At 42.6% G+C, this 13,548-nt stretch overlaps 1 protein-coding gene across 1 annotated transcript in view; it reads right to left on the bottom strand.

Annotated features, from left to right (window-relative positions):
* The window catches only part of PSME4 (proteasome activator subunit 4), a 206,483-nt gene that overhangs the window by 133,306 nt on the left and 59,629 nt on the right, over positions 1-13,548 (bottom strand). The window contains exons 9-12 of the mRNA XM_077813889.1: positions 6,902-6,994; positions 4,948-5,213; positions 2,557-2,743; positions 539-628 (exon numbers count right to left, since the gene is read on the bottom strand). Coding sequence (XP_077670015.1) covers positions 539-628; positions 2,557-2,743; positions 4,948-5,213; positions 6,902-6,994 — 636 coding nt within the window. The remainder of the gene's footprint in view (positions 1-538; positions 629-2,556; positions 2,744-4,947; positions 5,214-6,901; positions 6,995-13,548) is intronic.

Genomic DNA, 13,548 nt, shown 5'->3' with positions numbered 1-13,548 from the left:
AATTTTAGTCAATACCAAATTGGGCCAGATTTGGACTAAAAATGAGAGGTGGAATATACCTCATTAACAAGTCTTCAGTCTACATACTTTGTTGGATTTATTGTAAACACATTAAAGGGGCACTACCACGTGGTTTTACAGAACCCTAACACTAACAGAAGGCTAGGGTTTTGGGGTTTTTTTGAGTATCAAATACAGTTTGGATTTAAAATATCTCCAAACACTGCAATATTGTACTAATGTATGATACCTGAGAAGTGAAAAGGGATCAATTTTCATTGCTCAGTTCAGTAAACCTAAACAGTGAAACGATTTAAGATTTTGAAAATTATTTCTCTTATATTAAGCTGTTACTAATAGGAAGTGTGTTGTTTTTAACTATGCAGGGCAATGTTCTCAGGATGCCCCTCTAAGACTTTTGGTAACACACTTGTACAAGAAGGCAGTTAAATTGTATTCCTGTAGAGAGATCATTATTGTACTACTAGAGTAAGCAATGTTTTGTAGTTTATATTTTATGTCTAGGAAGCATTCTTACCTCTGTGAGATCATCTCTCTCTTGCAGCACAGATGAACAATCTACTAAAGGCACCAGAGTAGAAAACGTTGCAATAAACTGGAATGTGATCTGTTGGGAGTTGCAAACATGTTTCAACGCACATTATCGCATTATACATATTAAAAGCTGATGAGATTTAAAACAATCTATGGGATTTAAAGCTTGAGGCATTAATTAGAACAGGAAATCTTTACAAACTTTCTGTAAAAAAAATTAGAAAAAAATTAGTTGTTTTGGAAACTTTTATTAATATCTTTCATTCAAGGCAGAAAACTTCTGTAATGGTTACTACCAAAATCAAGTACAGAAAATAATTCCATTTTCTGTAAGATTATCTTATTTTGTACAATTCAATTATGGAATTTTAAGGAAGAGAGACTTCCAACCTAAAATGTAAAATATGCATAGGTATGCTACATTTAAAGATGCATCAAATGTGAAAGTGACATTAGGTGTCAAATATATATTGTTTAAATACCTGATCAGCATGAGTCCCTAAGATATGGGCATTTCAGACCTGATCCAATGCCCACTGAAGTCAGTGAGAATCTTTCCGTTTACTTCAATGAACTTTAGATCAGACCCTTAGGATATGTCCACACTGCAAATTAAGGTGCAATTGTAATGCAGGTAGGGGTACTTGTGCTAGCTTTAATCTAGTTAGTGCAGGTAATAATAGTAATGAAGATATGACAGCACAGGCTTCAGCATGAGCTAGCCAACCCATTGCAAGTCCATCGGGGACCCTGTGAGTGTACACAGATTGCTGTGTCTACCGCAAAGTCTTCCCTGCTATCATTACCTGTGCTAGCTAGATTAAAGCTAGTGTGGGTCTGCTTACCTGCACTACCATTACATCTGAATTTCAAATGTAGAGATACTCTTAGAGGCAAATTTCTGCCCCCATCCCTTGCACAGATGCGCAATAACCAAACGTGCCATTCAGTTCACTGAGCTGAAGGCTATTCAAGGTGAGTCCACTGTATATGCACTGCGGAGTACTGCTGTACAGCAGCATAGAAGGGTGGTCTATGACAAGCCACAAAACGTGGTCAGTGGGTCCACAAACTACATGGATTGCCTGGCTAAAATCCATCCAGATGATGCAGTAATAAAGAGATGCTTCGTGCCATAGCTTCGATATATTTTTTTGGGATGTAGGGAATTTTGTCTGCAATTCTCACATGGGTCTCTTACCTAAAAACCTTCTATATGTCAGAATTCAACCGCACTTTATATCGCGGCTCCATTCATAAATTGTTTTACTAAGGGTCAATTTGTGATTATAGGTTAGGCCACAATTTAGTCACGGGTATTTTTAGTAAAAGTCATGGACAGGTCACAGGCCAGTCACGGGACTGCTGCCCAGGGCTGGCTGGCCAGGAACTGCTGCCTGGGGTCGCGGACTGTGGCTGCTCCAGCTGGCCACCCGGGGAAACACTGCCTGGGGCTGCTCTGACCAGCCGCCCACCCAGGGCCAGCAGACCACGGCTGCTTCGGCTGGCCACCCACCAGAGCAGCAGCTGATATGGCTGTCCCAGGGGCCACCTGAGCAGCTGGCCCCAGAGCCAGCTACTTAAGCAGCCCTAGGGTCAGGCACACTGGCACCTGCAGAAATCACAGAGGTCATGGAAAGTCATGGAATCCGTGACTTCCGCAACCTCCACGACAGACACGGAGCCCTAATTATGGGTGATTTAATAAATGGTTAGTCAACGGTTATATTTTGATGGAGGTCAACAAGTTGCTTATAATGATCTATACTTTTTACTGATGCACCGAGGGTTATCTATGTACACACACTATTCATACCTGTAATACGTTTATAACATCTATTAATCATTTATTAATCTTTTATAAATGGAACCTTAATATGAAGAGTGACCTAAAATCCTTTGGAAACATAATGTGAGATCAAAATTAAAGAGCCTTCAAAGTAACCCTAAATAGACAGACTGTATTTTATACTTTAGAAAATCTGAGATTTATACACTTACCATGCATTTACTAAAGTCATTTGGATCCACACCAGGCAACGCTCTCATCAACAGAGGTAGCATGTGTGTCGGACCTTCAGGAAACCACTTGCCCCCAGACACCAGGCTACGAGCTACGCCAATTACGCAGCTTAAAGTAGCTGTGAGCTGATGAGGTTCTGTTAATGTCTCTAGTGCAGGGTATGTTCTACAGAGATTGAAGAAAAAGGCAGATTAAAAACAGCTAAAAATTGTAAACTTCTAAAAGAAAAACCATACCTGATGAAATTAGATAAACAATACTATGTCAGTTTAAAATGTTCCTTTTAGAAATTATACAATAGTCCAAACCTTTTGTTGTATTTCACTGCACAGTGAATTTAATAACTCCTTTCTTTTAAAACATGCTCCTCTCATCTGAGCAGAGCTGTTCACCACCAGTGTCCCACAGAATTATTGTTGAATAAATTATGGGTGATTCCAGTACATTGTCTGGACTAGATCCAGGGCTATAAAATTAAAAACAAAACAAAAACTGAAGACTGACTATTACAGGTGCTATGGGTTAGTCAAAAAAGCCCATATTATTAAAATACTATCTAGATTAATGGTTCAGATATATTTACAATATGAGCTCTTTATGGATTTCAAAAATTATATGTAGGACAAAATCTTGGTCTTTATTGTCTCTAAATATCAAAATTAAATAAAGATGTAACGTTTAAGAGTTTTATATTAACCCATTAACTGAAGAAAGCCCTTTATTTCAAGACATCTTGTTAAAAATTAAAGCTCACATTTATTACACAAATAAAATACTGGAGTTGAATTTTTACCTGTCCTGTGCTTTTTTATATAGGGCACTTCTTTACCACCCCATATAGTGATAATTGTGAAATAATTCCTATTATTCTCATGACAGTTCAAGGACATACTGAGTCACCGTGTCACATCTGCACTACTTCATTCAAAACACACTAAATTACATTTCTCAGATGCGCCTACACAGAACAGAGCATTGCATTAAGTGTATTGAGACAATAGCATTTAGCAATATAAGCCTTATTATGCTCCACTACTCAATTATGCAGTCATCCCTAACCCAGAATAAATACATTACCACTGTTGCCTTACTTAGAAGAGCAGTTAAGTTATTTTTATATGTAACAAATGTAGCGAGTAAATAAAGGAATGTGGGAGGTTAATTTTTCAGACACTGCAAAGTTCAATTATATTCTCTGGAAGGGGATGCTGCAATGGTTTTACAATTTTGGTCGTTTGAAGGGAAATGGTAAGAACAGTAAAGCGAAGGGCAACAAAAATGATTAGGGGTCTGGAACACATGACTTATGAGGAGAGGCTGAGGGAACTGGGATTGTTTAGTCTGCGGAAGAGAAAAATGAGGGGGGATTTGATAGCTGCTTTCAACTACCTGAGAGGTGGTTCCAGAGAGGATGGTTCTAGACTATTCTCAGTGGTGGAAGAGGACAGGACAAGGAGTAATGGTCTCAAGTTGCAGTGGGGGAGGTTTAGGTTGGATATTAGGAAAAACTTTTTCACTAGGAGGGTGGTGAAACACTGGAATGTGTTGCCTAGGGAGGTGGTGGAATCTCCTTCCTTAGAAGTTTTTAAGGTCAGGCTTGACAAAGCCCTGGCTGGGATGATTTAATTGGGGATGGGTCCTGCTTTTGAGCAGGGGGTTGGACTAGATGACCTCCTGAGGTCCCTTCCAACCCTTATATTCTATGATTATGTTGTTGCCAGTTCATTTGATTTTTATAGTGAATTTCAATTATAGTTGGGGGCCCAAAACATTCCAGATGAGTGCTATTTTTGCAGTTTTCTTGTAAAATCAAAGGCAACATTGAAGCAAATTTTTTACCTACCTGTAACAATACAATGTATCATTTGTCAAAGAAAATTGAAAAATCAATATAAATAAGTAATATATTACACACTTTTTGCTACTCAAATAACATTAAAGATACTTATTTAAACTTTGGCCCAGATTGTGAGCTGTGACAAGGAGAGCTCAGCACAGCTCAGGAGTGAGGGGTGCAAATCTGGCTTACAGTTGATCCTGAAACTGTCTGTTGACAGTCTGTTGACAGCCTCCATCATAAATTAGAGCAGCCTGAAGGCAATTCTAATTTATGCTAGCTAGCAACAGCCCCAGCCATTCCAGGAGCCAGGGAGCAGCTGAGCACAAAAACTAAAAAGCACTTCCTCCTTCACTTGACAACACACCGACTAACCTAGCTGCAGGGATGGGTGTGGATCCGATCTAATTCAGCAGCTCCCCCAGCCCAAGTACTCCCCTTCATCAAGGAAATTCTTCTGTGGCTCACTATGGCTGCTGGGGGGCAAGCTCTGAACTTCTATTTGCAGTAAGGTTTCTTCATTGTAACTTACTTTTCAAGTACAGGTGGAATTACTAACTCAGGACGCATTAGTGCAAGATTTTGTAGGGCTTGAGCAGCCTCTAGGCTTCCAGTTTTACTAAACATAGCCAGAAGGACAGGTTGAATAATGCATTCTACGAAGTCTGTAACATCTTGATCAGTAAGTTTATGGCTATCAGGCACAGGAGTTAGCCAAGTCTTCTTCTTGTAACGCTCACGATGCAGTCTTCTAACAACACTACTTGGTAACCTTTGAAGCAGTTTCATCAACTTGTTCTGTTGGATATATAAACCAGAGGAAACAATCAATTTCAAGTAATTAGCAGTGACAATGGACAGTGGCAAAAACCTGATATACCTTTCCTATACCAGGAACTCAAAAATAAGCTTGTTAACTTCAGGTCAGTTGCTCAAAATGGATAAGAACCGCAGGAATGTAGTAAATCTAAATGTTCAGAATTCACTATGAGAATTCAGTTCCCAGAACATTACAAGCTACACTGTTCATGTCATTCCTAATCATTTCTATAAACATTTAAAACACATGCTTATATACTCTGTACAATGACTAAATTAGCTCTAGAAAAAACTCAGATAAATAAAGATTACTTACCAGCAATGGAGATCTTCCATAAATATGTATGTGCAGAGGATATGCTTGAAACATTCTGGAATATGTAAGCCATCCTGTGATCTTGGAGCTGCTCAGGAATGAGGCAGGACCCTGGCATGAGTTAGAGCAGCCTTGCCACTAACTTGTGCCAGCTACCAGGGGAGATGCCCTGCACTGCCTGGTAGAGGACCCACTACAATACCTCTAAGTTGTCCAAGGATCCTCTGAGGGTCAAGAAACCCAGCTTTAAGGTTGTTAAGAGACCTACCCCACTTCACGGACTGTATCTGCAGAGCAGGTTGGGAAAGGTACCTGCCCTTGTGTTCACTATTCACATGCGTCAATATCTATTTCCAGTGACAAAGAGTTAATGTAAAAAGCACCAAGAAAGACTGACTAAGTTAACTTAGTCTGTGAACCAAATTTAATTTATGACAGCACTGCTGGAATTCAGTGCAGCGAATTGTTCACCAGAAATATTTTCACCAGTAATATCTGCAATAGTAAATTGCCTTTTAGTAAGCTCCTTTCTGCCCTAACTTATGCACAAGCAACTCCCATTCAAGAAAGTTGTATGAAGGCAGAATTGGATCCAATAATTTTTCATATGTTTTTCTAGGATACTTCTAATTAAAAATAATTGTTGGAGATTAAAAAAAGCTCATTTTATCTCCGACAGGTACTGTGCACAGAGAGATATAGAAAAATCCAGTTCTGTTGAGAACTGGAACATCAATTTTAACTGTGAAAACTAAGCTACAGTCTAAATTCAATACTAAATATTAGAACAAAAATAGCATAAAATGTTAAATAGTGGATTTTTAGCTGTGCTTTTAACAAAAGCTCAGTTCATGTTGATTAATCAAAGTTAGATTCTGCTATACCTACAAATGTAGGTCAATATTGTATCATATTCTCTTAACGAAGAAAGTGTGCTTCAGACACTAGAATCATACGATCAATTATTCCAAAATCAGGTTTTACTAGGTTCTTGAAAAACTGACAGACACAACAAAGACTAGCAGCAAGTTTAATTTGACATGTTCATTTTCACAGCTTGTACTTAAGATAGTTAAAAAATAAGCCATGTTTTCTTAATAGATAGGGGTAGTTTTCTGGCTCCTTTTCAGTTGAATTTCACACATCATATTAGTGTTTTCTTGGAAATTTATTTTTTAAAGTATATACATAGTCCATAGTAATCTATTATAGGATGAAATGGTTTGCATAAAGCAGCATATACTCTTTTACTAAGAGCGAAGAGCACAGCAGTGAAAAATTCAGGATAAAATTATAATCCCACTCCAAATTTAAAATCTTTAGTCTTAAAATCAAAGCATAACAAACTCACCAGCCAGCGACCATTATTTGAAGGATGGTAAAAAGATGCAATACTATTGAATAATCCAGACAAGTGCTTCTGTACTAGTTTACTTGGTCCACCCTGTCCAAAACCAAATACATATATATTTAATCTACTTAACAGGAAAAGCATGAAAAAGGACACTGTTGAGGTCAGAAATCAAGTTTAACCTACCCAAAATAGATTATTCAGCATCATGAGACAAGTTAAAGATCGATATAATATCCTTCCATAACAAAGGCAACTTGGATTAACTAACAAACTATTAACACAAATCACTTGGGCTTGGTTTTGGTCACAGAAACATTCTATTACCTCTCTATGCTTTTCTTCTGTTCTTGCGAACAGAAAGAGTTTTAAAATTTGCAAGAATTCCACTTCTGTCTATTTTTAGAACTATCTTTCTTAAGTATCTTTTTATGTATAACAAATGCCATGCAATATTACGGTCTGAGAAAGATGGGCAGGAAAAAGGAAACTGCAATATTCTGGTAACGTACTATTGAAGACAAATTCAAACTACTGTGCAAAGGACACCGAACTTTTGTTCAGCTTCTAGTGAAGAACGGCAGCGTCACTAAAAATACCCCAGACCAGACATAGGAAGCCTAATAATTGAAAGAAATATACATAGGCTTGGAAGGATTAGATTCTTATTCGGTTATATCAGTTTCACCATCAACAAACCAACGGAAAAATATTTCCGTGAACGATAATAAAAAATTACAGATAGGCTAAGAAAGAAAAATACTGCTTGAGAACTTATTAGAATTTCATTTAAGGAAATCTGCTTTGCATACTCTGACATGTGATGTTGACAATTTGTGTTTTACCAGTTACAAAGATTTAATTTTACTAAATCTCAATGTCTTCTCCAATTAAATAATTATTGTTTGACACCCCCTCCCATAATTTCTCAAAACTATGAAAATTTAAAATAGATAAAAAAATCTAAAATGCTTAAAAATAAACATCAATATTATTGGTCAAAATTGTAAAAAAATAAAAATCAAATTTTGCCAACTCTGAATATACATTCTTGTAAGTGGGGTGGCTGATTTCTCTTAGAAATTCATATTCAAATTTTTATATATGCTGAGAAAGTTAATAGGATGGTTCTTAACCCAGTATTAAGAGCAGCACAGCTGTAAGTCAGTAAGAATAAAAAGCAAGTTACCTGAGATTTGAACCTTGTAATGAGGCAGAGTGGCCTCCCTCCGGACTTGAGAGCGAGGGACCACTAATTCCTCCAGTGGGAAGAGCCAGACCCGCCTTTCCCCCCCCAAACAGAAGTACAGGGGTGGAACTGGAAGTTATAGGAAAAGCCCTGCAGCTCAGGTGAGCAGGAGCCACAGAAGAAGATATGCCTCTCCAGTCTGCTGCTACAGCCAAGCTGACGCTGTGCAGCGCCTTGCCTCCGGAGGAGACTATGTAACATTGCACCCCATATTCTTCAGAGAGATATTATGATGATATGATTATGGCATAATTCTGATGTATTTTATGCAAGATAGGTCATGTGAGATATTACTGAAAAAGTTATGATTTACTGAATATGATTATCCTATTTGTATGCATTATCACTTTTGTATCTGAAGTTAGGAATATTGACTACGCATCTGTGTTACAAATGTGAGCACACATTGGGAATGCCCACTAGACAAAGGACTCTCAGTCTAGATGGCTGTCTGGGAAAGGCCCGTTCAAGTTAATGAACCATTAGTAAGAACAATAGGCCTTAGAAGAAGCTTATTTCACACCTGGGGGCATTATTGAGGATGCTACAAACAGCCTTCGACTCATGGCTGCTATGACACTACAGGGACATGTGACCATGTCACCTGGTGCTGGACTCCATCTTGGGATATCAGTGTTTTTCCACTGACTGGCATGGGAACCAAGCTTTGAAACAAAGGTTTCCTGCCATATGCAAAGGCTATTTAAGGCATCATCGTGATTCTTCACTGACTCCCCACCCAAAGAGACTCCTGGAAACACCTGAGGAACTAAGACTGAACTGGAAGAAGTGCTGGACCCAGGCTAAAAGGATTTTAAGCCTGTGAATGGAACACCTGGGGATTAAAGCTGTAAACTAGTGCAGCTTGCCCCTTAAGAAACTGTAGCCTGCTTCTATCATCACATACGGTGAGGATTTGCTATTCAGATCCGATCTATGTAATATATTAAGCTTAGTTTGCGTTTTTTGTTTATTGCTAGGTACTCCGCTGTGTTCCGTTTGCTATCCCTTATAATCACTTAAAATCTATCTTTTGCAGTTAATAAATTTGTTTTTGCTTTGTATAAAACAAGTGTGGATGGGAGTCATAACTCAGGGGCAGAAAGCTGTTGTATATTCCTCTCCACATTGAGGGAGGGGACAAATTTCATGAGCTTATGCTGTACAGTTCCCTGTGCAGTGCAAGACGGTGTAATTTTGGGTTTACACTTCAGAGGGAGGTGCAGAATAGCTGGGAAGTTCCTTAGCTGGAGCTTTACCATGCAGAAATGATCACAGCATCTGCACGTAACTGCAGCTGGGTGTGCCCCATCTGTATGCGTGCTGGTGAACGCGCAGGCTGTTCACAGCAGTACAGTGTAAAGGGAGCAGTATAGTGAAAAGGGAGCCCAGGCTGGTGTGTCGGGGGGCTCAGTGGTACCCCAGTTCCAGGTGGCACCTGTCACAACCATCCTTAGAGAGGAGTTGCCAGGACTGCCATGTGCAGTGTACCCTGAGGAGACAGAGAACCCTTGGATTACGGAACCCCCTCTCCAAACTGTGATAGGAAGTAGCTCAGGGAAACCAGACATTAGTCCAGTTTGGTTCCCAGAGCAGGGGTCAGGGTATTTTGGTGGGATCCCCCGTTGACCGAGTGGCCGAACACTCAGCCACTGTTAGGGCCCAGTGGAGTCGGATGGGTCCGGGTCCCCCTATGGCTCCCCGACACCAACCCCATCCCAGGGATGGCGACGTTTGTACCCCTAGGCCAGAAGGCCTGTGTTTGGCTTGTGCCATCAGGAGACAGTGAGCCTTAGACTGTGCGTTTGCTGGCTGCCTTATCTAGGAGGCTTAGGCTAAGGCCTGCTCCTTGCTCTGCCACACCCAAAGGGCCAGAGCCCTAGACTGTTAATTACTGCAAGCCCCAGCCAGGAGACTGTGGGCTAAAGAGTGCTCACCGCTTTGCTCCACCTGAGGGGCTAGAGCATCAGCCTGTTACTGCTTCTTTGCCTCTACTAGGTGGCTACAGAGCTGTAGACATCTTACTGCTCGGCCCCACCAGCGGGACCTGAGCGTGAGTGCTGTTGCCTGATACAGCTAGGTGGAGTGACCTCCCGCCTCATTTGAGAGCAAGGGACCACTACAAACCTAAATGTATGCTTCCTGAACAAATATTTACATTCAGAACAGGGCAGATACTTAGAATGATTAATTCATTCCATGTAGTAATGTTGGCAGGCTATAGCATAATGCTAGAAGCCTTCTTTTTGTAACTGTTATTGTTGGCATTTCTTTACATTCTTTGATGAAACAACATAGCTCCATTTCAGTGCACTAACGTCACCCAAAATTAAATTCATGATTCTTTAATTATCCTTACAGGATGCGAGGTAGACCCATGAAAATTTGGACTATAAACCCGAGCTAAGTTGCAACTCTAATAACAATAAAACTGTAATGAAACAGACCTGAAGTTTAATTGTTTTATTTCAATATAATGTACTCTATCCTGCAATAAAGCTATAAGGAATTTATAATATTTTATAGTAATAGACTAATGACAGAAAACATAGGATTAGGATTCCCCACTGTACTCTAATGGGTGAGGCATTTATGATGTGTTGCTCAGGTCCATTCCAGTCCAGGGCAGAACATGTGTCCCCGTCGGAGATTTTTGCCTTAGGGCCAGCTGTGGTGCCCTCTGGAGTACCGCACTCATGCTGTGGTATATCAGGGGCCAGCGGCCCTACGCCCTCTCTGTTCCTTCTTGCCGACAACTCCAACAGAGGGGCAGAAGGGTAGGTAATGGAATGGACATGAGCAACACATCTCCCTGAAGAACAACAGCTCTGAAAGGTAGGTAACCTTTTTTCTTCTTCGAGTGCTCGCTCATGTCGATTCCATTCTAGGTGACTCACAAGTAGAATCAATGGAGGTAGGCTTGGAGTTCACAGTCTCACAGTTTGCAGCACTGCTCTGCCAAAGCCAGCATTGTCTCGAGCCTGCTGGGTCAGCACATAGTGCGACGCAAATGTGTAGATGGATAACCAGGTTGCGGCCCAACAGATCTCTTGGATCGGCACCTGCGCTAGGGAGGCTGTTGAGGACACCTGCACCCTAGCTGAATAAGCCGTCATGTTCGCCGGCGGGGGCATTTTTTCCAGCTCACAGCAGTAGAGGATGCAGGCCGTGATCCAATACAAGATTCTCTGGACTGACACTGGGCAACCTTTCATCCTGTCAGTGACAGCAACAAACAACTGTGTTGATTTACGGAACAGCTTTGTTCCAACAATGTAGAAGGCCAGCGCCCATCTGACATCCAGGGCATGCAGCCTGAGCTCCTCATTCTTTGCATGAGGCTTTGGACAAAGGACTGGTAAGTAAACGTCTTGACCAGTAAGGAACTGGGAGACGACCTTGGGCAGAAAGGCTAGGTGCAGACGCAGCTGGACTTTGTCCTTACATAAGTCCGTATAGTCTGATGTGAGCACCCTGATCTTGGTCACCCTACGGGCTGCAATTATAGCGGCCAAGAAGACGACCTTCCAGGAGAGAAGCAGAAGGGAGCAGGAAGCCAAGGGTTCAAAGAGTGGACCCCTGAGCATGAACAGCACAAGATTCAGATCCCAAGGCGGGACCGGATCTTGGACATGTGGGTAAAGGTGCTCCAAACCCTTCAGGAAGCTTCCCGTTATGGGATGAGTGAAGACCGACCAGCCCTGAAGTGGAGGGTGGAACGCCAAAATGGTTGCCAGGTATACCTTGATCAAAGTTAGCGACAGACTCTTGTGCTTAAGGCGTAGTAAATAAACCAGGATGTCCTGCAGAGGGGCCTCTTCCGCACGAATGTGTCAGTCTGAGACCCAACACATGAACTGCTTCCACTTCACCACATAGGTAGGTGGACAGTTTTCTGCTCCCCAGCAGGACCTTCTGGACACCAGCGGAACACCCCCGTTTGTCCACACTCAACCACGCAGCAGCAAAGCAGTCAAGTGACTCCAGGTTCGGGTGCAGCAGGTTGCCGTGGTTCTGAGACAGCAGATCTGGCCGAAGAGGTATCTGCAGCGGGGTGGCTGCCAAGAGACTCAGCAGCATGCCGAACCAGTACTGATGAAGCCACACCGGGACAATTAGAATACTTTGTCTTACTTTACCTTGAGCAGGACTCTGTGGATTAACGGCACTGGCGGGAAGGCGGTATTTGACTTTGGGTGCTGATGTACGCTTTGTCCCTGCCCCGCAGAGAACAGAACATGTGGCACTGCCTGTTCTATCTGGACCTGTGGAAGATCAGGCTGACCACTTCCAGAGGGAGTGACCATTTGTGGTGAGACGAGAAGGTCCTGCTGAGGCAATCTGCCAGGCCATTCTTGGCTCTGGGCAGGTGGGCAACTACCAAATGAATGGCATGTCACACACAAAAGTTCCAGAGGCTGAGCGCTTCCCCAACAAAGGCCCGAAGACCTGGCTCCAACCTGCTTGTTGATGTAGTACATTGCAGCTGTATTGTCCATCAGAACCTGCACCACCCTGCCCTTCAGGTGGAACAAGAATACCTGGAAGGTCTGGCAAACCGCTTTGAGCTCCATGACATTCATATGAAGGCCCAGATCGCTGTATAGCCAGCAGCCCTGGGCGTTGAGCTCGTCCAGATGGGCTCCCCAGCCCAGGTCAGATGCGTCTGAAACCAGGGTAAGCGACGGAGACGGGGTCACGAAGGGAACCACCTGCCGCACCGACTCTGGATCCAGCCACCAGTCCAAGGATGAGAGAGATGTGGCTTGGCACCATGACCACTCGGTCCAGGACATCCCTGCTGGGATACAGACCAAGGCCAGCCATGCCTGCAGAGGTCGTACATGAAGATGGGCATGGCTGACCATGTATGTGCACTCGGCCACGTGGCACATTAGTCATGGGCTGTGGTAAGCGGATGGCTCTTCACGTGGGCCATCAAGTCCGACATGGTTTGGAAGTGCACTTCCGGAAAAAAGGCCCTCGCTCGCGTGGAGTCGAGAACCTCTCCAATAAACTCTATGCGTTGGGCCAGCATTAACTTGGACTATTCTGTGTTTATTAACAGGCCCAGATCATTGCAGGTGAACCACACCAGCTCGAGGCTCCATCGGACCTGCTCCGGAGACCTGCCCTTGATGAGCCAGCTGTCGAGATACGGGAAGATCTGGACCTGGCGATGTCTCAGGTAAGCCACTACCAGTGTCACTCACCTGGTGAGCACCCTGGGGGCAAAGACAGGCCAAAGGGTAACGCCATGAACTGGAAGTGATGCCCGGCCACTATGAAACGCAAGAAGCACTTGTGGCCCCGGAATATGGAGACATGAAAGTAAGTGTCCTTCAAGTCGAGAGCAATGTACCAGCCCCCCCGGATCCAGGGAAGGAATGATGGAGAC

The sequence above is a fragment of the Eretmochelys imbricata genome, chromosome 3 (assembly GCF_965152235.1).
Source record: "Eretmochelys imbricata isolate rEreImb1 chromosome 3, rEreImb1.hap1, whole genome shotgun sequence".
In the NCBI taxonomy this organism is placed as follows: domain Eukaryota; kingdom Metazoa; phylum Chordata; order Testudines; family Cheloniidae; genus Eretmochelys; species Eretmochelys imbricata.
The sequence above is the reverse complement of the archived record's forward strand: the minus strand, read 5'-3'. Positions and strand labels throughout refer to the sequence as shown.